We start from the raw sequence: 27,186 nt of genomic DNA, 5'->3' as shown, positions 1-27,186 counted from the left end.
ATAATTTCACACATCAAAATGTCTAGGGTGATTTGTGAATAGTGATGATTTTGCATTTTAACATCGATATTGTAATCAAATTCTGAGTCTTATCATCCATTTTATATACTGTCAATGGTCCCCATGGAGATTGGCAGTGACCCACCCACCCCCAAATCAAGAGTCAGAGCTGCTTTTCCCCCCCAAAGTGGGGAGAAAAATCAAAGACCCCCATACAGTTTAAACATTTATTAAAGATTTATAAATAGAGTATTATCCGAAAAGCAATACAAAACAGCTGCTGTTACATAAATATTCCAACAATATGGGTGACTTAACATTTCACCTTTAGTATTCTTTACTGTGCAACATCAGTACACTTATAACAATGTTAACATCTTTGAGCAGGGAAAAATAACTGGAAATACACATTAAATATAGAACTAATAGCTAATAACTCATTATTGTGTGCCAGAATACCATGTTCTAAATATACTTAAGAGGAAATAAAATTTACTGAAAGGTGTAGAATATTTATTGTTAATATATGGCAAGTGACCAACAACTTAAATGAGGTTTCCTTGTTTCTCTACCAGGAAATGACAGCCACACTGAGATAGACAATAGCTGTAGATGTCAACCGGTACAATTTGCTTTACCACTAGAGGGAGCTATAAAAATAAAAGCTAATGCCACCCAAGAAACTTTCTGTTCTTCCTTCCACACAAGTGCTGGTGGTGGTGAGACTTGGACACCTAACATTACTGGACCCTAATGACACAGGGCGAGTTAGAAAACCCAGCACTGTTGTGACTAAATGTACCAATTAAACCTCTCCTCCGTATTTCCCCTTCTTTATCTGAATCTCCTGTGACAACTGAAAGTAAACAGCAGGACTTAAGAATCAGAAGCATTTCTCTAGGTCTTGGAATGTAGGTTTAGTTATCTGAAGGAAAAGGTGTGTGTACACGTGTGGTAATATGGCATCGAGGAGAGGTTACTTTTGAGAAAGAAGTGCCATACCATCTGCATGGCACATCGTATATTAATTGAGCCATAACACGCACGCACGCACGCACGCACACATACAGGCGCACACTACACACACGCACACCCTTACACACACACAGGCACAGACGCGCACATACACATAAGGACACGGATGCATGCATGCACGCATATTACTGAGGTGGGTTACAATACTACAGTGCACATGGTAACTTTAAAAATGTGTGTTTATAACTGAACATTATGTGAGGCAACACTGTAAGAGGTCACGGAAAATGTATCCATAAAATTGTTCACAGGTTTGTAAATTTTGGGAAGCTGTGGGTTAGAGTGTGGAACAAGTACCAGTCCCCTCAAGGCTGTCCTTACAGTTACTCTTTAGGACCGAATGGAAATGTCAGTCTCCTCACTGTCCTGATCATAGATGTAGCAACCAACGTCTCCAATGTTCACCCCTTTTGGCCCAAACAGGTATCCGTAGCAAGGGACATGGCAGTAGGGTCTTCCTTCATGCTGTCAGTAAAAACAGTGTCACAGTCACTGGTGTTCAAAGTGTTTCATACACTCACTAAACAATTAAGATGCCTCTTATACATGATGGCTTTTTGTTCAATGGTACGAACTGAAACAGTGAAATGGGGTTGATGGGCTTGTGTTGTACCTCAGCATGTCCACCAGAGGTCAGTGTTTTCTTGCATCTTTCACAGCGAAGACATGGCCTGTGCCAGTTCCGTCCCAGAGACATGACCTTCTCCGCTGTACACAAACACAAAACCATCAGCACACCTTACACCTCCGTCACATGCGACACACCTTACAGAGTAACTTCCAACAAAGTTAAGGAAATTAAACCTTAATCCAACATATTTAAAATCAGATTCACCCACAGGATGACTGCGCAGAATGCAGATCAGCAGCTGGTATTAATGAGGAATTAGCACCGTCTTCCCATTATTCCAGAACCCAGAGAACTGTGGATCTCTGTAACAGGGTTCTCATACCGGCAGCTAGTCACAACAGTCAGTTCCAATGACAGTGGGATTCATCAGTCAATATAAATAAAATATACTGTGTGTGTATTAGAGCGTGTACAAGTTATATATTGCCTCCTGGAGCACATGATTAGCTCCACTCACACTTGAACACTGAGTGCAACTTCTTGGAGAACACCATGTTCATTTAGCATTGTGACTGAGAGACATCAGAGTACCATCTGTCCATGTGGTCCGTCATACTACAGTAACTGGAACAGCAGCGACAATAGACACCTACCGAAATACACAACCTTTCCGCAACCTGGACACAGTGACGTCTCTCCGGCAAAGGTCTTCATGCAGGCAAGGACCACTGCGCGCGGGTGCATACACACGCACACACATACACACACACAGACACGCGCGCACACACACACACACACACAGACACGCGTGCACACACACACACACACACGTGCACACACACACACACACACACACACGCAGATAGTTAGCGCAGTGAAGACCACTGCACACACACACAGATTATGAGCTCATCATAACATGTAATTTCATTAAGGTTATGACTGCTGCAAAAAGTCATACAAATGAATGCAGCAGCTGTTGAAGTCCAGTCTGATTGGCCACCGCCATAGTGCTATTGGTTCCTTGCTTTACCTTTGGACTGTGGTTTGGCCATTTGGGCGGAGGTCCAGGGGGTGGCAGGAGACCAGTCAGAATGGCTGTCGCCTGATTTGTTGACGGGAGTAGGGGGTGGGGTGTCATAGATATAAGACCCCGCCCCTCCGATATTGACCCCTAGAAAGAACAGGAATATGTGAGATTCAGTGTGTATGTCTGTGCTTGCCATTTTCATACTGAATGCTCAGTGCCAGGCAACCCACATCAGATTTCAGACTGCTCCTGTTTATAATCTTCTCATCTTGAGTGCCCAAGAGGGTGGGATTGTTAGAGTGGTAGGGGGTGAGTTTGTTAGAGTGGTAGGGGGAGATTGTTAGAGTGGTAGAGTTTGTACTGCTAACCACATTAACCGATGCTTACCGTAAACTACACAGGCTTATCTTTAACCACGCAGATTGATCATTAACTGCACAGAATTATCTTTAACCATGCCTTAACCGCCACTAACCGCTCCGGCTGACCGTTAACCACACACTAGGGAAAGCTGTACTGGAACTACACAAAGCCACTCATCCAGGAGCCTTTACCTTTGGGTCCAAACAGAGTGGCGTAGCAGGGCTTGTGGCAGTATGGCCTTCCATCGTGCTGCCGGAAAAACAGAACAAGCACACAGTACAGGGAAAAGGCCTTTGCTGCCATTCAATAAATAATCATGTGTGTGTGCGCGTGCGTGAGTGTGTGTGTGTGTGTGTGTATGCGGGAGTGTGTGCATGACTGCGTGTGTGTTTGTGTGTGTGTCCAGGACTGTGTGTGTGTGTATGTACGGGACTGTGTAAGAGAGTGTATGTGCTTGTGGATGTTTGTGTGCGTATAAGCATCATATTATTGACCCCCTCTGAAAAAGGCCTCAGGGGCCTCAGGGGCCCCCTGAGTGTGACTCTACGCCCCCCCAGAACCCTACTGAAAGCCCAGTACTCCTCCAAACACTGTCCCCTTCTTCCTACTGAGCATTCCCCACTTCCCAGAGTGAGATGAGGGGGTGTAATATCAGAGTGAGACAGGAGGGGGTGTAATATCAGAGTGAGACAGGAGGGGGTGTAATATAAGAGTGAGACAGGAGGGATCAATCATTTATGCAGGATGGTGCACAATATGTCTAAAGCACACAGCACAGGCAGAAAGAAGGTTAAACATTACAGTACCCCAACCCCCTCCCTGACACATACCATTCTCCATAAACACAGACCCCCTCACGCAAATTCTATTTCCGTGTTGTATAACAGACTAAATCCATCTCTCTGAATCATGCGAGTGTAATAAAAGATCATCTTGGGATGCAATTTAAACATCACAAAAGCAGATACATTTGGTCAATGACAATGTGTATCACAGAAAACAATTATGGATAAGCTTAGTGTGAAGGGGATTTGAAACAGTGTCTAAAATAACACTACTGTCAGAGAGAAACATCGACTGCAAGAAAGAAAGAGACAGAGCGAGAGACAGAGAGAGCGAGAGAGAGACAGTGAGAGAGAGAGAGAGAAAGAGTGAGCGAGACAGAGACAGCGAGAGACAGAGAGAAAGAGAGAGAGCAAGAGAGAGAGTGAGAGGGCATGAAGATGTTGCCTCATAAAAACATTCCACAGTGTTGTACACTTCCTCCAGTGCAGGAAGTGTAGTTTGGGGGATTATTTACGCTGATATTTCACCTTCAACAGCCTGGGAAAAGATTTCACTAAAAACACCACAAGTTCCTCCAGGTCCTCCTGCTCAGGATGAAATCTGAAACAAGGATAACCTGATATTTGCAGTACCTAGAGTACTTCAGGTGACCCCTGCCAATTATGTATTTATTTCAGAACTAGCATGTTGTATAGTTTGTTTCTAAACCCAAATACATTCACATGATATTTAGCCTCCAGAAGAAGGAAGGGCCCGGTTGGGATTTCACTGCTTCATATAAACAGCCGAAGAGAAGAGAGTGCTCACTTGTCTGAATATGAAATGGAATTCTTTAGTCTCAACTTGAGAATCTGCATTGCGCAGAAAAAAAATTATTAAAAATAAACATCTCAAAATACAGTACAGATTAGCACAGCAGTTCTCCTCACTCCCGTTCTTGGTATTAAACAGTCAGGGTTATGGTTAGGGTTAGGATTAAATAGTTTCGGCTCAAAGTCATGTGATCACTTGATACCGTCACCTCATCGTCAGAGGGGACGCAGTAAATGTGGGGTCACTTGGGGGTGCAGCAAATGTGAGGTCTCAAACAGGCTCATGCGCACATTGCCCTCTCACCTCTGCATGTCCTCCAGCAGACAGAGTCTTACTGCAGCGCTCACACTTCAGGCAGAATCTGTGCCAGTTCCTCCCCAGAGAGCTCACCTTCTCCGCTGTGTGGAAGAGGGAGAAGACGGGACATCAATCAGGCAATACTCTCAGAGCTCCGAGCCCCCGTTACTCTCAGAGCTCCGAGCCCCCGTTACTCTCAGAGCCCCCGTTACTCTCAGAGCCCCCGTTACTCTCAGAGCTCCGAGCCCCCGTTACTCTCAGAGCCCCCGTTACTCTCAGAGCCCCCGTTACTCTCAGAGCTCCGAGCCCCCGTTACTCTCAGAGTCCCCGTTACTCTCAGAGCCCCCGTTACTCTCAGAGCTCCGAGCCCCCGTTACTCTCAGAGCCCCCGTTACTCTCAGAGCCCCCGTTACTCTCAGAGTCCCCGTTACTCTCAGAGTCCCCGTTACTCTCAGAGCCCCCGTTACTCTCAGAGCTCCGAGCCCCCGTTACTCTCAGAGCCCCCGTTACTCTCAGAGTCCCCGTTACTCTCAGAGCCCCCGTTACTCTCAGAGCTCCGAGCCCCCGTTACTCTCAGAGCCCCCGTTACTCTCAGAGTCCCCGTTACTCTCAGAGCCCCCGTTACTCTCAGAGCCCCCGTTACTCTCAGAGCCCCCGTTACTCTCAGAGCTCCATGTCTGTAACTGATGGAGTCAGGGTAATGATGACATCATTTACATGGGCAGGATGTGTTCCCATTTTGCAGATGAATGCATTTCTTCACTCACCAGCAAAAAGTTCTCATGAATTCATTATGTTTGGCATCTCCACTCCAACACAATAAGGCTCCTTGAAAGAGCTTTTAAAATATTTAACATTTAGTTTTTTCAGTAATAACCTTAAATTACCAGTTGCACAGCAGCCAATATGCCTGTCACTAATACTTAGGTACAATGCACAGGTTATTTATACATTAAGACAATGATTAAAGGTTTTCTGCTGTGCAACCAGTAATCAGTAACACATTCTTTAGGATCCTCTCCTGTAGTCTCGGGTACAGAAGCGCCAGGAGGAGCTGGCAGGTGCCCCAGCACTGCCACAACAGCGTGTGAATTCAGCCCCCGCATTCCAGCTACTCACACAAGCGGTCTGCTTCACGTGAAGATGAGGGACTCAAAGTTGACATAGACACAGCAAGTAAAGCTGAATTTATGGCATACCGCCACTACTTCGACTGTAGTCTCATAATTTATGATCATCAATATTCCACCGTGTCTGGGAAAGAAGGATGATGCAGTCAACACCACTATAAATACACTGTAATCCCACAACTACTGCCCTTACTTGTTGGATAATTACAGCCAAGTAAGCTAAACACTTGCCTTTCAGCTGTTTCTACGAACACTCAAGTATGAAGCAAAAAAAAAAAACACAAAAAACACGAAAAACAGGCTACAAAAGAAACACCGGAACACACTAATGACTAGAAAGATTAGTTGGGAGAATAATTTTTCGCCGAATTAGAAACTGATTCGGTTTACAGAGTTGGGCATTGGTCAAAGGAGCAGTAAGAGAAGTTTTTAATTTCTAATGTAAGATTTGTACAAAATGTCCAAGACCATTGCAATCGCTCGTCTTTTGCTACAGTCCACGTTGCTAGTAGCCACACTAGCAAGTAGGCTAGTTGGATTAGCCATTTAACGTTCCTCAATATAAACTGATTGGGGGCGACTTCTAAAACGATATTTCCTTACCAAAGAAGACGGGCTTCTCACATCTCGGACATTTTGATGCCATTGTGCTCAGTTTATGCTCCCAGTCTTTGAACCTCTTATTTCTAAATTTGATCGCTTCTTGTTGTCAGACCTCCGCTCATAATCTCCGTTTGCACATCCCACAGTACGCGCCACCATTCAACTTTAAAGGATCACAAGGTCCCGCCCCGGCACGGTCTCCAGGCCGGAGCTATCCTCGCGCTTTTTGATAGGTTTAGAACCCATCATTTAACGGTTCGGGTTATCCATCACATCCAAAACACTTAGTACAGCTGCTTCTTGCAGACGTGGAACTTGCTACCATTACATAACATACGCACACACACACACACACACAATAATAATAAGTTGATACAAACATATACTAGGCTACATATATACAGAATTGTATTTCCATTCTTGTATTATATTCTGATTAATATATATATAACATTTTATTCCATTGGAATCATGGGACAAATTTCGTGGACAGAAGACATAATTCATTATTATTATTATTATTATTAGAAATTGATAACTCAGAGGCTGGTTTAGTTTCCTCCTGTTGTGCTCTATGCGCAGTACTCTCATCGTTTCTCGCCACTGGGATTGCTGTTGTCCGTGGTGATATGTGGGAAATTTGCAGCCTATCATTACATTTAATTACCGCAGGGCATATTAAACTTCACCGCTGTTTTAGCTGCGAAAGCACAAAAATTGAATTTCACTTTGTAGTCTGCCCTTTAGAAATGTTTAAACAAATACGCAACTTCCTCCAAAAAAAAAACTTGGTCAAGAGGAGTAACTTGTATTTCAACTGTATTTTAAAAAAACCTTTCCCTATATGTTTTTTGTTGAAAATGTTTCAACAGAAAATTCCACTAAAGAATGGCCGTATGGCCATAAGGAAAAATATCTCTTCTCCAAGTTTGTTAACCGTGCCACAGTCTGACCATTTAAAGTAAACTAGCCTGCTTTTGTGGGCAAGCAAGTAGTCCCCCAACATTGGCATCAGTCACGCCAATGCACACTATTATTAGGTTATCTGTGGAAGACATTGCTGATAAAGCGATATTCGCTTGCGTAATTCAAACTATTTTGAAGTTATGTCATCGGCGTGAACGTTTTTATTGCTATGCTTAAGCATGTCTATGATTACGTATTCAGTAGCGAGCGAGATTTTATATGTGGAATAAATGTATTTTATATGCTGGGTTGACTCAATAAGGCCATTGTTGATTCGTTGTATGCATAAATATTGTGTTACACTGCCCTCTGGCGTATAAGAACGGCATAATGTTCGATAGCTCGATGGTCGACACCTATCCCTATTTTCATCTGCGCATGCGGCTTTCAGCAACATGGCGGCCAAGGTACAGCTGTTTTGCTTGGACACCTTTCCTACTCAGCTAAACCCTTTACATGTTCTTGTTTCCAAGTATCAGTTCAGCCATTTATTTCCGAACAATGACGAGTCCACCTGCGTGTTTTTGTTGTCGGCACGGAGACGGCATTCTTCTTCCAGGGTAGATATTTTGCTCTGTGCGCACCTTACGACAGAAGAAGAGATACCGGAGTGCAGACCAATCGCAGATACGTCTCTGAAGCTGTACACAAGCAAAACCTTCCACCGACATTATGGATTTCCTCTGGATGCAGCAGGAACCGTGCGTTTAACATCACCGGTAGGGCTGAGTAAAGTTATGATAGGTGCACGAAGCCGACAGACTTTCAAATGGGCGAGTTCCGATAAGTTCTCGAATGGATTGCTAATACTGGCGTCTTGTCAGAAACAAACTCTTCTCGTCAGACAAGGCGACGTACTGTTAATACCCTATCATCCACTGTTCGGTGAAGATATTGCACAGGTGCACCAGCATCTTTTTGACTTGGTTGTGTTGGAATGCGCGCCTGTGGCCCAGGGAGTCATCACAATAACTACCAGTGTGTTGGTTACTGACTGCAGGGATCTGGCGCAGTATCCAGGCGCACTGGAACTATGCAACAACACGACTGCAACTATGACCAGAACTATAACCTCACTGTACGTTTCGGATTTCGCACATTATGCTAATAGCCTCAGCGGCAGTTCCTTGTTAGATAATAAGCAATTGCTGAATACGGGATTCTCGGCCGTTCTCCAAGCATTGGAATGCAGGATTGATGTTAGAGTTGTCGATATTACTAGCCTGACCAGGCATGGGAGAATCAGACCAAAAGTAGATGTGGAATCTGCCGTAGACGTGGATGGTTCAATTTTCATGAGCAAGAATTTACTGCTAAAATTGGGACTGTTCAACCAGGAGTGGGTTGTGGTTTCAGCGCTAGGCCTCCTTACTGATAAAAGTAAAACCTGCGGCAGAAGTGAGGTCCCACAGAGTCCTGGTGCCGGGGAAGAGACGCGGAGCAGGGGGTGTGCTCACCTCGCGGCCGTAGTTGTCGCCGACTTCGTGAAATCCCCAGATCTAGATCTTCAAGACAACGTGGGCTACGTTTCCCCCGCGCTGTGGTTCAACCTGTCCAACGGAGAGCCAGTGCCTGTCCACAGCCGAGTGGTGAAGATAAAGGTGAGATACAACAGTGCTGTTGTACATCCTGATTGTGCGATCAGTTTCTGATCGCTCTTTGTTTTGACTTCCTGTAGAGGCGCAACGAGCCACTTCCTCCCCCCGTGACGGCGCTTTCAGAAAGTCAGTCGCGCACCGCATCACCACCTTTCGCCAAAGAGCTCCACCTAGACAGGATTGCCTCTCCGGACTACAACTGTCATGGCGTCTTCGACAATGTTCTCTCTGAACACTTTGGCACTCCGAGGTTAGGGAAGCCTCTAATGGAGAATATGTGCCCTGGTCCTGCCCTCCCCTGCCCTGGTCCTGCCCCCCCAGCCCTCCCCTGCCCAGGTCCTGCCTCCCCCTGCCCTGGTCCTGCCTTTCCCCCCCTTGCCCTGGTCCTGCCCCCCCTGCCCTCCCCCTCTCTGTCACCTGTTGCATGCTTGTGTTCCGTACAGAAAAAGCTCTTGCCTTATTCCTGCAGGTTGGTGCAGCAGGGAGATGTGTTATGTGTTCCCACGGACGGGCACCCTGAGGTCTTATCCAGCAACACAGAACGATTCACCAGGTTATGTCGCTAACAACGACCTCTACTTCCGTTCCTTATACAATTCCCAGTGTCAAACGCTAGAGGGCATGTTGGTAATCATTAGTCTGATATGATGATTAGATATACATGAAGACATGGGTCAGAAACAAACGTATTCACATACTTTCATTTTAAAGGTGCAGGTCACTCTTGCAGATCCCTGGGAATTTTCAACAGGAATTTTTTTTAAGCTTGTTAGTGGATGAATTTTGCTGGTGTCTTTCAGAAAAAGTTTTTGAGTGAAATGCATTCAGGATCTGATGCTGGTGTCATCTGAGGATGTTTGAGAGGAAGCGTGTTTGCCAGCCCTGCCCGTCTCTGTTCTACAGGTGGCCAGTTCTGTGCTTTAAAGTGAAGAAGGTGTGCGGTAGCACCGGGGAGCTGGCTGGCTTGGGTCCTACCGGGTTCCTGGCAGATAGAGACCACACCTCTCTGTACATGGTAAGGGTTGGCAGATAGAGACCACACCTCTCTGCACATGGTAAGGGCTGGCAGATAGAAACCACACCTCTCTGTACATGGTAAGGGTTGGCAGATAGAGACCACACCTCTCTGTACATGGTACAGGCTCTTAGAAAGAGACCACACCTCTCTGTACATGGTAAGGGTTGGCAGATAGAGACCACACCTCTCTGTACATGGTAAGGGTTGGAAGATAGAGACCACACCTCTCTGCACATGGTAAGGGCTGGCAGATAGAAACCACACCTCTCTGTACATGGTAAGGGTTGGCAGATAGAGACCACACCTCTCTGTACATGGTACAGGCTCTTAGATAGAGACCACACCTCTCTGTACATGGTACAGGCTCTTAGATAGAGACCACATCTCTCTGTACATGGTACAGGCTCTTAGACAGAGACCACACTTCTCTGTACATGGTAAGGGTTGGCAGATAGAGACCACACAGTAATGTGCCTTTACCCAGAATGCACTCCAGTGAGTGTAGGGGTGGGGACTAGTACAGTGTATGTTGTGGGTGTAATGTGATAGGTGAGGATGCACCCTTGTATAACATAATGAAAATAGTACTGAATGGGCTTGGTTCCTTTTGTGAAACTGGCTTTCTTTAAGGTCTGATTTGGCTAATGGGATCTGTAGTTTTGGTGTGTAGTTTACAGCTTCTCCCCTTTTTATTGTAAACTGAGAGACACAGCCCAGCAGTGCCAGGGCTGACCGAATGCATTGTGTTTGTAATGTGGTGACTGCGTGTGGTCTTACTGCTCAGCTGCAATGTCCCTGTGCCTCTTTCAGGAAGCTGCCAGCGCTCTGGCCTCACCACTATCCTGCTGCTGTTGTGCTGTGTTAGCTGGGCTTGTGGAGCTGTGGTTGTGCTGATTCTGTTGCTTTATTTGTTCTGTTTCAGGGGGGTTCAGTGAACAGCCCTGCACCGCATTCCTGTCTGGGTGATGCTCCCTCCTTCTGGACCAGCCTATCTCCTCCTGGGCTCTCCAGCACAGTAGAACTGCTAACGTCCACCATGCAGCCGTACATGAGCACGAGGTCAGCGCACCGCACCTCATAAACCGCACCGCAGCTCATAAACCGCACCACACCTCGTAAACCGCACCGCACCTCGTAAACCGCACCACAGCTCATAAAAAATCTAATCTTTTAATAAAACTTGAAATGTAGGTTTGATGCCAACTAATGTTGCTGTTTTTTCCTTTCTTCCTGGATTTTTGGGGCTTTAGTTTTGCCCAATTCTTTTTGTTTTCTGCTAAGTGTTTTTATGACCGAGTCTCTGTAAGAAGCACTATACAAATGTACATTTTTATTTGAATAATTTGACAAATTATTTTAATGGCTTAGAAAGCTCAGACTACATGCTCTTGAAATTTTATATGAAGTGTAAGATGTGCTGTTTTGCAATTGGGTAGTTGCTGGCTATTTTGCAGTTGGGTAATTTCGGGGTATTTTGCAGTTGAGCAATTGCTGGGTATTCTGCTTTTGGGTAGTTTCTGGGTATTCTGCAGTTGGGTTGTTGCTGGGTAGTTGCTGGGTATTCTGCAGTTGGGTTGTTGCTAGGTAGTTGCTGAGTATTCTGCAGTTGGGTTGTTGCTAGGTAGTTGCTGGGTATTCTGCAGTTTGGTTGTTGCTGGGTAGTTGCTGGGTATTCTGCAGTTGGGTTGTTGCTAGGTAGTTGCTGGGTATTCTGCAGTTGGGTTGTTGCTAGGTAGTTGCTGGGTATTCTGCAGTTGGGTTGTTGATGGGTAGTTGCTGGGTATTCTGCAGTTGGGTTGTTGCTGAGTAGTTGCTGGGTATTCTGCAGTTGGGTAGTTGTTGGATCTCTAAATCTCTCACGTGTTTCACAGCTCCTCTGCTCTGACGGGCGTCTGCAGCGTCCTGCTATCGGCCCCCCGAGGGAGTGGAAAAGCCACGATTCTCAGAGCGGCGTGTCGGAGATTACACCTGCACCTGCTGCAGGTAACGTCCCGTACACACACCTGCACCTGCTGCAGGTAACGTCCCGTACACACACCTGCACCTGCTGCAGGTAACGTCCCGTACACACACCTGCACCTGCTGCACGTAACGTCCTGTACACACACCTGCACCTGCTGCAGGTAACGTCCTGTACACACACCTGCACCTGCTGCAGGTAACGTCCCATACACACACCTGCTGTAGGTAACGTCCCGTACACACACCTGCACCTGCCGCAGGTAACGTCCCGTACACACACCTGCACCTGCTGCAGGTAACGTCCCGTACACTCACCTGCACCTGCTGCAGGTAACGTCCTGTACACTCACCTGCACCTGCTGCAGGTAACGTCCCGTACACACACCTGCACCTGCTGCAGGTAACGTCCCGTACACACACCTGCACCTGCTACGAGTAATGTCCCGTACACACTAGAGGCAGGTGTGGCCTGTAAGGGCAGTCTGTGGTCCCTGGGTTGTGTCTCTGACTGTGCATACCTGCGCAGGTGGATTGCGTCTCTCTCTGTGCAGACACGCCAGCTGCCTGCGAGGTGAAGATGCAGACAGCCTTCTCTCGGGCGCAGCTGCACACGCCCTGCGTGCTGTTGCTTAGGAACCTGCAGCTGCTGGGCCGGTTGCAGGGCGGAGCCGAGCCAGACCCCAGAGTGCTCTCCACCCTCTGCCAGCTTATCGCCAGCGCCCCCCAAAGGTGAATTGCTGCAACTGCAACCCTGCAAACTTACAGCCAAATGTAGCCAGACCCACAGCTGGATCATGAGTGGACATTGACATCTACAGAACTACATGCCTCAGACTAGTCAATACTTTAACCCTTTAGTGTAATTCTTGCAAATTACTGACCACTTAAATTTAAACTTATTTTTTCACCCACAGTCATAATATTTTGTTCTTGAATATTTTGGTTATTTACTTGTTTGGTTGTAAATTCACTGAGCTTTGCAAATTTATTTGAAGAATTTACAGTATCTAGAATGAAAGTCCACTCTTAGCTCTGTGTTGTGGGAGTTTCTCATTGGGTTTAATGTGCGTGCACTGCGTACCTACTTATCTTCTATACTCCCCCTCCCCTCCTCTGCTCCTGTCCTCCCCCTCCCCATCTCTTCCTCTCTCCCTTCATGTTCGGTAGTGTTACCGTAGTAGCCACAGTGTGTGATGCCCAGGAGCTGTCCCCGGATGTGATGGCAGCATTTGTCCACCAGATGGTGGTGGAGAGCCCCACAGATGAGCAGAGGAGGGCGATGCTGGCCAGCCTGAGTGCAGGACTGCCCCTGAGCAAAGCCCTGAGCCTGGGCCGCCTGGCCAAACAGACTGCGGTGAGCCGCACCCAGCTAGTGCCACAGCAACCTTGTTACAGCCCTCATAACGTTACTATTCTCTTAAACATCACCCTAAAATTAACATTCTGCGTTTATCTTTCCACAATCCATTCTTGAAGTGTGTTCCTCTCTCTCTCCCCCTGCCTCCATCTCTCCCTCTCCCCTGCCTCCCTCTCTCCCTTTCTCTCTCTCCCCTGCCTCCCTCTCCCCCTGCTTCCCTCTCTCCCTCTCCCCTGCCACCCTCTCTCCCTCTCTCTTTCTCTCCCCCTCTCAGGGGTTTCTTTTAGGTGACTTGTGTGCATTAGTGACGTTAGCTGGCAAGGTGGCCCGCAGAAGGGTTCTGAGTTTATGGTAAGTTCATTTCTGGAAGAAGCTGCAGGCTGTAAATCTCTGGTTTTCTTCATTCTGTGTAGGAGGATGGGAGCTGGTAATGAAGAGGGCCAGGACATGGTAGATTTTCGGTTTGGGGGTTATGAATTTGGGTTGTGGAGTTAGGGTTTAGGATGAGGTTAGGACCAGATATGTTTTTGAGGTGCTGAGGGAGTGTCTGCCCCCCCTCTGCAGTTTCCCGGGAGGGGCGACTGTGGGACAGGAGAGGGACCTGTGCTCTTTTGGGGTGACCGTCCTGTTGCAGGATTTCACCAGCGCTCTGGAGCAGCTGCAGAAGACCCACGCCCAGGCCATCGGCGCCCCCAAGGTCCGCCCTCACTCCTGTCTGTCGCATGATTGGCTAAGCTGTTCTATGTTTCTGTTGGCTCTCACTACCGTTGTTCCTGTGGAACTCAATATGGAATCCCATAAATAACCTTTTTGTCTTTTCTACTGCCATTACTGTGCCATTACTTCATCAACCATGTGGATGAAGCCATGCTGGGATTAGCCTATAGTAGCAGGATAAAGGATGAAACCAGGCTGGGATTAGCTTATAGCAGCAGGATAAAGGATGAAACCAGGCTGGGATTAGCCTATAGCAGCAGGATAAAGGATGAAACCAGGCTGGGATTAGCCTATAGCAGCAGGATAAAGGATGAAACCATGCTGGGATTAGCCTATAGCAGCAGGATAGAGGATGAAGCCATGCTGGGATTAGCCTATAGCAGCAGGATAAAGGATGAAACCAGGCTGGGATTAGCCTATAGCAGCAGGATAAAGGATGAAACCATGCTGGAATTGGCCTATAGCAGCAGGATTAAGGATGAAGCCATGCTGGGATTAGCCTATAGCAGCAGGATAAAGGATGAAACCAGGCTGGAATTGGCCTATAGCAGCAGGATAAAGCATGAAACCAGGCTGGGATTAGCCTATAACAGCAGGATAAAGGATGAAACCATGCTGGGATTAGCCTATAGCAGCAGGATAAAGGGTGAAACCAGGCTGGGATTAGCCTATAGCAGCAGGATAGAGGATGAAACCATGCGGGGATTAGCCTATAGCAGCAGGATAGAGGATGAAGCCATGCTGGGATTAGCCTGTAGCAGCAGGATAAAGAATGAAACCATGCTGGGATTAGCCTATAGCAGCAGGATGAAGCCATGCTGGGATTAGCCTATAGCAGCAGGATAAAGGATGAAACCAGGCTGGGATTAGCCTATAGCAGCAGGATAAAGGATGAAACCATGCTGGGATTAGCCTATAGCAGCAGGATAAAGGATGAAACCATACTGGGATTAGCCTATAGCAGCAGGATAAAGGATGAAACCACACTAGTATTAGCCTATAGCATGTTTAGCTTTATGTTAATGCCAGTTCAATTCTCATGGTGCCCATGGACCATGATGAGACAAATTACTCACTGCACTGGTTACAGTCTCTGCACTGGTTACATTCCAGTTTGGGAGCCCCTGTGTTCGAGTGTAAACCCGTGGGTGCTTTGCTCCAGTGCTGCTAGGTGTGTCTAATTTAGCAGGACAGGAACTAGCAGGACTGTGATGTCACTGTAGGTGCCCTCAGTCAGGTGGAAGGGTTGTGATGTCACTGTGATGCCGCTGTGATGCCACTGTAGGTGCCCTCAGTCAGGTGGCAGGGTTGTGATGTCACTGTGATGCCGCTGTGATGTCACTGTAGGTGCCCTCAGTCAGGTGGCAGGGTTGTGATGCCGCTGTGATGTCACTGTGATGTTGCTGTAGGTGCCCTTGGTCAGGTGGCAGGATGTGGGCGGGCTGCAGCAGGTGAAGCAGGAGATCCTGGACACCATCCAGCTGCCCCTGGAGCACCCGGAACTGCTGTCCCTGGGGCTGCGGCGGTCCGGCCTCCTCCTGTACGGCCCCCCCGGCACCGGCAAGACCCTCCTGGCCAAGGCTGTGGCCACAGAATGCGCCATGACCTTCCTCAGGTGCCTCTAACCCCCCATGAGTCCCACTGAAAGTGTGTGGTCCTGTGTTTGGGGCGTGTGGCAGCTGATTGGTCCTGTGTTTGGGGTCTCTGGTGGCTGATTGGTCCTGTGTTTGGGGGGTGTCTGGTGGCTGATTGGTCCTGTGTTTGGGGGGTGTCTGGCGGCTGATTGGTCCTGTGTTTGGGGGGTGTCTGGCGGCTGATTGGTCCTGTGTTTGGGGGGTGTCTGGCGGCTGATTGGTCCTGTGTTTGGGGTGTGTGGTGGCTTATTGGTCCTGTGTATGGGGTGTCTGGTGGCTGATTGGTCCTGTGTTTGGGGCATGCCTGGCTGATTGGCACTGTGTTTGGGGTCAGTTTTTGAAATGTTAATTTTTCTTGCTTATTGATTGATTTGATTGAAAGGTAAATGTTTGGTTGTTCATCGATTAATTAGATTGAAAGGTAATCATTGTTATTGAATTTTCAGTGTTAAAGGTCCAGAACTCATCAACATGTATGTTGGACAAAGTGAGGAGAATGTCCGAGAAGGTCAGTGTGTAATTCCCAGTGTAAAAACAGTGACTCTCTGTGTAAATGTGCTTTCTTTCTCCCAGTATAAAATAGTGACTCTTTGTATAAATGTGCTTTAATTCCAGTGTTCAGTAAAGCTCGAGCTGCGTCTCCCTGCATCATCTTCTTTGATGAGCTGGACTCCCTGGCGCCCAATAGGGGGCGCAGTGGGGACTCTGGAGGAGTGATGGACCGGTGGGCGCGGCTTTCTCTTACTCACACACCGACACACAGACACACATACATACACACATACGCACACACACACACACACACATATGCACACACACACACACGCAGACACGCACACACTACAAACATATGCACACACACGCAGACACGCACACACTACAAACATATGCACACACACGCAGACACGCACACACACGTAGACACACACACACTACACACACACACACACAGGCACACACAGACACACACACTACACTACACACATATGCGCACACAAACACAGACACACTACACACACACTACACACGCATGCACACACACACACACATTAGTTTTAAAACAGTCATAGTATACTTTTGCTCAGGGTGGAGCTAATGGATTGTGTTGTGCAGAGCTGTGTTAAATACTTAAATATGCTCTAGGCCGTAGTGCTAGACCAGTTTCCCTTCAAATTCAGCCTTTTGTCTTTGCCTTAGTTACTGCATCTAACCTGGAAGTAAGATGTGTGCTGCTGGAGCAGACGGGCCTGGAGACAGAGCCTAATGGTTGAGTGTTCTTTGCTCCAGGGTGGTTTCGCAGCTCCTAGCTGAACTGGATGGACTGCACTCATCTGGGGATGTGTTTGTGATTGGAGCAACCAACCGTCCAGATCTGCTCGACCAATCTCTGCTCAGACCTGGCAGGTAAAGGATGCAATCAGCCAATCTGATTACATCTAACTGTGCTTTTCTCTGCAATATGCAAATGTAGTATTTTTTGTACTTTTTTAAAGTCGAAAGTAAATCTGTCAGGCCATGGGTTTAGTGTTAGAGACTCAACCATCTTGCTCAAAGGCCTTCGTCTCTGCCCACAGGTTTGATAAACTGGTCTATGTTGGGATCACTGAAGACAAGGAGTCTCAGCTACAGGTCCTGAAGGCTATTGTGAGAAAGTAGGTGAACTATTATTAACTGTAATTGATTGTTATGAATGTCTGTTTATTGTAATGAACTGTTATTACTGGTCACTAACTGTCACTATCGCAAATGGAAAGAGATTCAGCCTCATGTGCAGGGTACACACAAGCAGTGAACATGCAGTGAAATGCTGAAAGATCCATTTCTCAGAAATGCAGAAATGTAAGTCTGGAAATTCCTTCAGTATCAAAACTCTTTTGTTGCAAAAATCAACACTAGATCAGAAACACATTTGGCTCTGAGGATCTTCACCTCTGATAAATTGGGATGTTCTATTGGAGAAACTGAGATACATTTGCAAGTTTGACAGACACGTGTAAAACTGTGTATATGCAGAAATAGTTCTGTCAGTTATGTATCCCTGTTAGCTGGGTTGTTCATGGAGGGTTTTGCACGGATTTGTACTTAAAGCTCTGTAACAAAAGGAGAAAAACATTTCAGTGGCTGCAGTATAGTGTGATAACTCTCCAGCCATAATGCTGGGAAAACTCCATTAGAAAGCGGCAAGAAGAGAAGTTTGCGATTTAAACACTTCTTTCATTTATAGAGACTGTGTTTTGTAGAGACAACAGATAGTTTTACAATTATAGAATAATAAAGTTGGCCTATTGGTCTCATCTAATCACGCAGTGCACTACAGTGTGTGTCTGCTCTTTACTGTTGAACGTGAGCTTTGCACGTACACATGTACATCGTTGGTTTGTTTCCACTATCCATCTCTGTCCATAAATACATGTATGTACAGGTGAGTACATACAGTATAGGAGAATGCATGCATCCGAGCATGTACTTGTGAGTATGTAAAAGTACATTCAGGTGAGGCAGATCAGTTCCCTGATTTTCAAAGGTGGGCTTCCATTCATCTGTTTGCTCTACTCTAGAGTTCCAGCAGCTTTGTTTCCAGCCTGTGTGAGGTGTGAGCTGAGAAGTCAGGGGTCACAGTGCAAGTTGCAGACATCCCTGGTCTTGGCACTGGCTCCTAGCTGGTTAGGGTCAGGGTTCCTGGCAGGTCTGTGTGTGGCGGATGCATGTTGGCCTGCAGGCATGGTCTCCGCTCAGCTGGCCTGGCTGTCTCTGTTCCGGCAGGTTCCAGGTGGATCCGAGCGTGAGCCTCTCGGCTGTGGTAGAGCGCTGTCCTGCTCAGCTGACTGGAGCTGACCTCTACGCCCTGTGCTCAGATGCCATGACGACCGCCATTAAGCGCAAAATTCACAGCATCGGCGAAGGTCAGTTCATTTGTGTCACACTGCTAATGTAATATATTTCTAAAGCAAAGCATTCTGGGACTCGAGCCATCCTTACCTTCAGCTGTGTTCCACTTCATGATTCATCTTTACTGTTACTTCACAGTTCCTTCAGCACTGCACTATGACCTCACAGACCCTTCTATACAATGAGCTCACAGATCCTTCTGTACTATGACAATATAGAACCTGCAGCACTACGGCCTCACAGAGACATTTACATTATGACATCATGGAGCATTCCGTACTCTCCCCTCACAGAAGCTTCAGCATTGAATGTCACCAGTCATTTTGGCTCAGTCCTGTCCTCTGCAAGATGGTGTGCTTGCACCCCCTTGAGAGAATCAACTGATTTTTTTAATGATGGTGTGAAATTTCTCTCCAAATTAACACATTTCTCACATTTACGTTGAAAAGGGACTTTGGATAATTTGAGTAAAAAAACAAATCACAAGAAAATTGTGTTGGTGGGTGTGCATTTAACACTAGTACTACCCTCCAATCTACTGATCAGATTGGAGCATTTGCATGGAATTCATGTTCAACTACTGACAAACACAGTTCTAAAATTATTTTCGTTCTCTAAAATATACGTTCATTCATTGATTATAGTTTGCTTAAAGGCCTTGAAATAAAAATTAAAATACATTGTTGCAGATTATAAAACAGTTGAAGTGACAAGATGATATTATTGCTTTCAGGGGCTGGAAAAAACAGTGAAGCCTGGATAAAATTTCTGCTTAAAATTCTCTTTTAGTGCAGTTAATTGTTCTCTCTGTTGACACAGTTTTTCTCATGAAAACAAATTTGTTAATCTTGATTATTCAGTGTCTTTCTTTATGTTCTGAAGCACTACAAACAAACGCTGTTGATTGAGTTAATATGGTTCATTCAGAGAAAAACCCCAAAAGTGTAAACAATTGATATCAAACAGGTGATGAAAAGAAATCTTTCATCAGGTTATCTAGTTTCACGTCACAGCACCAGGATGTTATTTACTTGAGTGAAAATCTTTAAAATCACCCTGAAGTGTTTTATAGCCTGAATTCTGAGGCCTGTGTCCTTGTGTTATACTTTTGTGTTTTTATTCATTACTCTCCCAGTTCTGAAATGAGTTTTGTCACTGAGTTCCCAGATTATACTTTCATTTCTATCTGACACCAGTCAGCTGTCCTTTGTTTAAATAGACACCACTCCTCATTCAAAAAATAAGTAATATGTATCCTACTAAAAAAATAAGGCATTGCAATGACAACTAGAAAAGTGTGCTTGACCTTTCACCCCACACTGTCACACACCTACTGTACTTGAGTCTGCACCCCATCTGTTCCAAGTGTTTGTTGTGTAAAGTCCCCACACCACATTTCTAGTCTGTAAGCGTCTCGGCCCCTCTCCCCCAGGTTTGCACACAGATATCTGCGCTAACCCTAACCCTAACCCTAACCCTAACACACCACATTACTAGTCTGTAAGCGTCTCGGCCCCTCTCCCCCCAGGTTTGCACACAGATATCTGCGCTAACCCTAACCCTAACACACCACATTACTAGTCTGTAAGCGTCTCGGCCCCTCTCCCCCCAGGTTTGGACACAGAGATATCTGCGCTAACGTTAACGGCTGAGGATTTTGCGGAGGCACTGGAGAGACTGCAGCCATCCGTCTCGGACCAAGACCTTGCCAAGTACAAGCTCATTCAGCAAAAGTTCACCACAAAATAGGGCCACCTCCTCAAAATACAACCCCTTTCAAACCCTGCCAATCACAAGGCTGTGCTGGGCCACTCTACACCAATCATAGGCCAGTGCTGGGACAGTCTACACCAATCATAGGCCAGTGCTGGGACAGTCTACACCAATCCTTTGCATGGAAACAGAGGCACTGTTAATCCCGGAGGGTGTCCATGTGGACCGCCCTAGTGTCTCTGACAGTACCGTGTGCAGTACAAGCAAAAAAATGTCATTTAACAACCATGAGGTACAGCAAAACTGCATCTTTTACTCAACAAATGAAATATGATATTCATAAAGGTGAAGGTCACCGGTGACTGTTGCTGTTTCCCTGATGTAATAAAATAAAATAAAATACAAACAGTGAGGAATAATAGAAAGAAAATTCCTAAACTGGACATTTTAACCAGATATATAAAAACAGATCTTAATCTCAAACAGAAGGAGCACATTCAGTAGTAGTTGAGTAGACTTGTTCCGTTAAACAACACCATTAACTCTTAACTGTATGATTGGTAAGATTCTTTGAAAACTCCAAATGACAACCTGGATTTTAGCCAAGTTAAGTTTAATCTACAAACGATTGTTTGCCTACAAAAACGGTCACAATATTGGCGTGCCACCTATGCAGTAAATCATTGGAAGAATCCATTTTACTCAATTTTACTCAAATTTACATTGGTATTTGTAAGGATTATTTTCTTTAATCTTTGTATACTGACTGTTAAATTTACTTCATGGTTATAGCCAGTAATAAGTATGCATTGATATGAAAGCTGGTGGCTTAAAAGATCTGTTTTATGGCCTTAATTGGCTCTCGAGCCTGAGCAAGTGGGTGATGGGTTCTGAAGTTTTAACTGCTGTTAGTTGTTCTTACAAGATCCTGGATGTCTGTTTCAGTTTCCTTAATGCAGCGCTGTTGTAATTTAGGATTGCTGAAGTGTGTACTTTGCTTATTGGCTGGACTCTGTTATCAGTGGCCAGTGCTAATGAGAAATATTTTGCCCCAAACTGGCATTTTCTGGTTGGGCTGATGGTTCGTTTGGGGAAACTGGTCTTGGCATAAGCTGTTTAATGTAGAAGCTGCCTGTTGGTTTATCAGCACCCTGCACTTTTGGAGTGCCACTGTTTTACTTCCTCAAGCTCAGTTATTCTAAACATCAGGCGCTGTACCAGAAATAAATCACCAGAGACGGGGCTATCGATTATGTTATTAAACTAAATGTTGGCACAGAATGTAAATAATTTACAGTCACACTCTTTGTAATATAATGAATCATAATAAATGTGTATTTAAGAGATGATGTACACGTTACTGTGTATGAATAAAATGATTAATTTGTGTGGGGTTGTTTTCTGTGCTCAATTCCGTGTTTTTGTAATAAGTGTTGAGTCCCTTTTCTGTTCTCTCTGGCTTTTAGTTCCTCTCTTCAGCCTTGACTGAAAGTGTGATTCTTCAGTGGTGTCCTGGTCTTCCATATCTAATGCAGGTTCAGGTGTTCTCTGTACCAAGGACTCAAGTGAAATGGGGCATTCGATTTGAGGTTCTGAAAAACAAAGAGCAGAGCTTTAATACTGTCTGCAGCTGCCAAGGCCTTTCTTTGTAGCTGTCAAAAATGTTGCAGTTAGATTCGATTGTGTTTTTACATTTGCTGTCTGTATCAAAGATTCCGGTGATTGGTAGTCTTTTCTGGAGGTTTATTCAACTTCCGCTGAGAACAGAAATGATTCAGAGGAATGCAGCTCTGCGTGTGGCCTGTGTGTGCAGCTCTGCGTGTGGCCTGTGTGTGCAGCTCTGCGTGTGGCCTGTGTTTGCAGCTCTGCGTGTGGCCTGTGTGTGCAGCTCTGTGTGTGGCCCCTTAAGTGCACAGTGACCATATTTACCCCATACGTGCACAGTGACCATATTTACCCCATATGTGCACAGTGACCATATTTACCCCTTACGTGCACAGTGACCATATTTACCCCATACGTGCACAGAGACCATATTTACCCCATACATGCACAGAGACCATATTTACCCCATACGTGCACAGAGACCATATTTACCCCATATGTGCACAGAGACCGTATTTACCCCATACGTGCACAGTGACCGTATTTACCCCATACGTGCACAGAGACCGTATTTACCCCATACGTGCACAGAGGCCATATTTACCCCATACGTGCAGTGACCATATTTACCCCTTACGTGGCCTTTGCAACTTTTGTGCGTTTCATCCTTTTCCTCCTCATGAGGGTGACCTGCGGCCGCTTCAGTCCAGCGATGAGCAGCAGGAGTGTGGGCCGGGACTTAGTGAGCCAGCTTCTCAGTAGTGTCCCTTTGGGAAACCTGTATGAGGAGGTTTGAGGTTTTAACAGGTCGCGGAATGTAGCTAATGTTTTAAGAAACACTTCCTCTTCAAAAAACACAGGAAGAGGTGTTTTTCTGACAGTTCAAATTTAGAGTATTTTATAAATCTAGCTTTGTGTAAGTGAAGAAGCAAGCTAAAAATAAAGAAACCAAGATTCAAGATTTACTTTATTTTCCTCAAGGGAAATTGACCGAGCACTGTCACTGACTAGCTGGTTAACTGCTTTTTTCAGGGCTGAGCTGGGCCCTGGTGGGAGGTCTGCAGTAGGCTAATCTGGGCCCTGGTGGGGAGGTCTGCAGCAGGCGGATCTGGGCCCTGGTGGGGAGGTCTGCAGCAGGCGGATCTGGGCCCTGGTGGGGTGTCTGCAGCAGGCTGATCTGGGCCCTGGTGGGGGGGACTGCAGTAGGGCTGATTTGGGCCCTGGTGGGGAGGTCTGCAGCAGGCTGATCTGGGCCCTGGTGGGGGGGACTGCAGTAGGGCTGATTTAGGCCCTGGTGGGGGGGACTGCAGTAGGGCTGATTTAGGCCCTGATGGGGAGGTCTGCAGCAGGCTGATCTGGGCCCTGGTGGGGGGGGACTGCAGTAGGGCTGATTTAGGCGCTGATGGGGGGTCTGCAGCAGGCTGATCTTGGCCCTGGTGGGGGGTCTGCAGCAGGCTGATCTAGGCCCTGGTGGGGTGTCTGCAGCAGGCTGATCTTGGCCCTGGTGGGGGGTCTGCAGCAGGCTGATCTGGGCCCTGGTGGGGGGGACTGCAGTAGGTCTGATTTAGGCCCTGGTGGGGGGGACTGCAGTAGGGCTGATTTAGGCCCTGGTGGGGGGTCTGCAGCAGGCTGATCTTGGCCCTGGTGGAGGGGTCTGAGGTAGGCTGAGCTGGGCCCTGGTGGGGGGTCTCCAGCAGGCTGAGCTGGGCCCTGGTGGGGAGGTCTGCAGCAGGCTGATCTGGGCCCTGGTGGAGGGGTCTGCAGCAAGCTGAGCTGGGCCCTGGTGGGGGGTCTGCAGTAGGCTGATCTGGGCCCTGGTGGGGGGGTCTGCAGCAGGCTGATCTGGGCCCTGGTGGGGGGGTCTGCAGTAGGCTGATCTGGGCCCTGGTGGGGCGTCTGCAGTAGGCTGATCTGGGCCCTGGTGGGGGGTCTGCAGTAGGCTGATCTGGGCCCTGGTGGGGGGTCTGCACAGGCTTCATGGCTGAGCTGGGTTTTGTGTTTGCATGCGGCCGCTGCCCTCAGCCCTCTGGGTTATGGCTGCTGAGTTTGTTGGAAAATTTAAAACCTTCAATTGTTTCCCTTTTGCTGGTTGAGCACAGTTTAACTGGCCAGAGAGAAATCTAGCAATGTGTAGATCCGGGAGGGCCTTGCTGAAGCCATTGTGTTCTGAGGGTGGTATACCAAGGGCAACATTGTTTTTTGCAGCTTGCCCCCCCTCCCTGATGCCCTGTCCGCTCCTCACCCATCCCTGCCTCCAGGGTGTGACTCAGGGAAACAAAATGTTTTGGGGCAGATTTACTTCCTGGTTTAAATCCTCAGGTATGTGATGAGGGAAGAGGTGTATCCCAGGTTGTCACATGTCTGTTGGGTTAGTTCTGTAAAACATCCCATAATAGTGATCTCCGTAAGATGCAGTTATCCTTGGTGACAGATTCATAGTCCCATTCAGAAGACGTCTGCTATTGAGCTCCTGCAGATTGAAGTCCTCTCTTCAGCTTTAGCCACATCCCCAAAATGGCAGCAGCAATCGGTGAGTAACAGTGAGCCAGGCATTCCTTCTGCTTTGTCCTAGCCCTCGTCCCAAAGAACAGAAAGCATCCAGGCGTGTAATGGCCGTCGCTTCCCGACGCTGCACTTTTTTTGGTTCTCCTTTAAATCCTCTCTGGTGAGGTGGAACAGTTCTGAAATGGTTTGAGTGCTGTCGTTCCCTCCCTCTCTCATTCTCTACCTCCCACTCCTCTCCCTACCGCTGTCCTTCTTTCTCTTCTTCCTTTTCTCCATCTTCCCCTTCCTCCATCTCTCCCTCTCTCCTCTCTTTCCCTCTCTCCCCTCCTCTGTGGTTCTGGGGTAAAATGGAAATGGGTCTATGTCAGGTTCTGACCTCTGTGTGACCTTTGGTGTGCCCTGGGTTGCTGGGGAACATTACTGACTGGTCGCTGAAGTCCCTTGAGCCAGAAGCCAGAACCTTGGCATCCTTCTGTCTGGCCTGGAGCAGCTAGCGAGAGGAGCTGGCTCTTAGTGTGCTAGCGAGAGGAGCTGGCTCTTAGTGTGCTAGCGAGAGGAGCTGTCTCTTAGTGTGCTAGCGAGAGGAGCTGGCTCTTAGTGTGCTGGCGAGAGGAGCTGGCTCTTAGTGTGCTAGCGAGAGGAGCTGGCTCTTAGTGTGCTAGCGAGAGGAGCTGGCTCTTAGTGTGCTAGCGAGAGGAGCTGGCTCTTAGTGTGCTAGCGAGAGGAGCTGGCTCTTAGTGTGCTAACGAGAGGAGCTGGCTCTTAGTGTGCTAGCGAGAGGAGCTGGCTCTTAGTGTGCTAGCGAGAGGAGCTGGCTCTTAGTGTGCTATCGAGAGGAGCTGGCTCTTAGTGTGCTAGCGAGAGGAGCTGGCTCTTAGTGTATTAGCGAGAGGAGCTGGCTCTTAGTGTGCTAGCGAGAGGAGCTGGCTCTTAGTGTGCTGGCGAAGGTCTGTTAATCGGTACTCCGCCTGGGCAAACCCTCGCTCACTGCCATTGTTACAGAGCAGGTGCATACCAATCACAGACCAGTGTGTTTTCTGAATCCAGGTTTGGGTCCATACAGGGGCCAGTGATTGCTATATAGGCCCTTTTCTAACGAGCTAAGTTGTCTTTCTAAATTATACATTAGCCATTAACCATTCACATGAATGTGCAAATCCGTTCTTTTCCTGCTAGGTTAGTGTTGGGCTCCAGCACATTTAAGCCTGACCTTTTAGGCAGTAAAGGGCTCTGCTGCAGTCTGTCTCAGTATGATCGCGGTCCTACCTGTCTGAAATGGTGTTTCTGCAGTAAGCACAGTACACCCCCACCCTAACCCTGAGTCACCCCCTCCCCCACAAAAAGTAATCACAATCGCCTATTACCTAAGAGCTGACTTGCTTACACAAGAATTACACACCAGATCCCCCCTGCCCCAAAACCCAATTAAAAGCAAAGAGAAAGTGTTTCTTACCAATTCACCCCACACATTTGTTAGGTTCTGCCCCCGGGTCGGTGCAAAGGCACATATATAATCCTAATGCGGGTTCTGCTCTCTCACTAGAAGCTTCAGCCAGGATGCAAAAACAAATCTGCTAAATAATAGGAGGCCATGAACTCCTGGGGCGTCCACTCAGCAGTTCTCTCAGCTGACAGGAACAGACCATCCTACTGCCCCAGCCAATCACAGTGCTCGGTTGCCCTGTTACCATGACATCTGACACATTACCCACAAAAGAGCACACTCTCATCTCCCCTCCACCCCTGTTTTTTAGATCTGAACCAGAGTAAGGTGAACTATTAAACCAAACAGCCAAACCCCAGTTACCCTACTGGCTTTATTCTGGACATTCTCTCTTTTCTTTAATAAAAGCTGAAGGAAATGGTACACAACATTTAGATGAGTATTAAAGCCACATTCATTTATTTATTATTCCGTTACTCCAATCGTCCCAGTCGCGTGATGTACGCAACATGCCTACCAAGTTGTCCTGTTAATAACTAGCAGATATTTTACACTGACCTTCCCACCTGCTTTTTTGTGGTTTGCATCATTAACCTCTTCTGGATGGCTGCATATTTGCCTGGTTAACTACCTCACCTAGCTAACTAGGTAGCCTAGCTAAGTGTTAGGTGTATCAGGTGTAGTTGTTGAGTTAATATAAGCACATTGGGAAATGATTGTAAAAATAATGCTAGTTGGGTGCAGTGGGTTATTATAAATCTTGTGCTTGTGGGAGCCTTTCTGCAATCCCGTGGTTTCCTGAGTTAAACTGAACCTGGTGAAGCCTCTAACCCATCATATCGAGGCTCTGAGGGAACATAATGAGGTAGAACACGCACAGTGCTGTGGGGTTTATACACAAAGGGTTCGCATCTGTGTATTAGAATGTGTAAGTGTTTTAAAAACACTCCCCTCTCTTTCTCACTCACTGTTTTAACACACACTCTCAAACTCAGAGTGTACTTTATTTGCATGATAAGTGGACTTTTGTTGCTAAAGCTTTGAGACATAAATTAAATGATGAACAACAAACCCCGTCAACCAAGGAAGGGGGAGAAAAAACATGCAAATACACATTTGCATGCACGCGCTCTCTCTCCCTCCCTCTGTA

General features: G+C 46.9%; 2 protein-coding genes and 1 long non-coding RNA gene across 3 annotated transcripts; 1 reads left to right on the top strand and 2 right to left on the bottom strand.

Moving 5' to 3' along the window:
* Positions 1 to 466: 466 nt before the first annotated feature.
* LOC118220699 (cysteine-rich protein 2-like) lies at positions 467 to 6,795 on the bottom strand. Its single transcript, XM_035404810.1, has 7 exons — positions 6,629 to 6,795; positions 4,902 to 4,996; positions 3,191 to 3,248; positions 2,640 to 2,780; positions 2,260 to 2,334; positions 1,649 to 1,743; positions 467 to 1,500 (listed from the first exon to the last, which is right to left on the bottom strand). The coding sequence occupies exons 1-7, from the start codon at positions 6,669 to 6,671 to the stop codon at positions 1,366 to 1,368; spliced, it is 642 nt and encodes a 213-aa protein (XP_035260701.1). The 5' UTR covers positions 6,672 to 6,795; the 3' UTR covers positions 467 to 1,365.
* A 1,155-nt stretch (positions 6,796 to 7,950) lies between these two features.
* Positions 7,951 to 21,871, top strand: pex6 (peroxisomal biogenesis factor 6). The gene is made up of 17 exons (XM_035404809.1): positions 7,951 to 9,195; positions 9,273 to 9,442; positions 9,662 to 9,745; positions 10,096 to 10,207; positions 11,133 to 11,269; positions 12,082 to 12,193; positions 12,699 to 12,901; positions 13,340 to 13,526; positions 13,804 to 13,880; positions 14,094 to 14,226; positions 15,656 to 15,861; positions 16,327 to 16,388; positions 16,496 to 16,604; positions 17,168 to 17,284; positions 17,455 to 17,532; positions 18,644 to 18,783; positions 20,382 to 21,871. The coding sequence occupies exons 1-17, from the start codon at positions 7,990 to 7,992 to the stop codon at positions 20,516 to 20,518; spliced, it is 3,270 nt and encodes a 1,089-aa protein (XP_035260700.1). The 5' UTR covers positions 7,951 to 7,989; the 3' UTR covers positions 20,519 to 21,871.
* LOC118220701 lies at positions 20,776 to 26,223 on the bottom strand. The gene is made up of 3 exons (XR_004764001.1): positions 26,046 to 26,223; positions 22,718 to 22,865; positions 20,776 to 22,074 (listed from the first exon to the last, which is right to left on the bottom strand). It is a non-coding gene; the product is annotated as an uncharacterized LOC118220701 (long non-coding RNA).
* Positions 26,224 to 27,186: the final 963 nt, after the last annotated feature.

Source organism: Anguilla anguilla, chromosome 2 (genome assembly GCF_013347855.1).
Source record: "Anguilla anguilla isolate fAngAng1 chromosome 2, fAngAng1.pri, whole genome shotgun sequence".
NCBI lineage: Eukaryota > Metazoa > Chordata > Actinopteri > Anguilliformes > Anguillidae > Anguilla > Anguilla anguilla.
The sequence above is the reverse complement of the archived record's forward strand: the minus strand, read 5'-3'. Positions and strand labels throughout refer to the sequence as shown.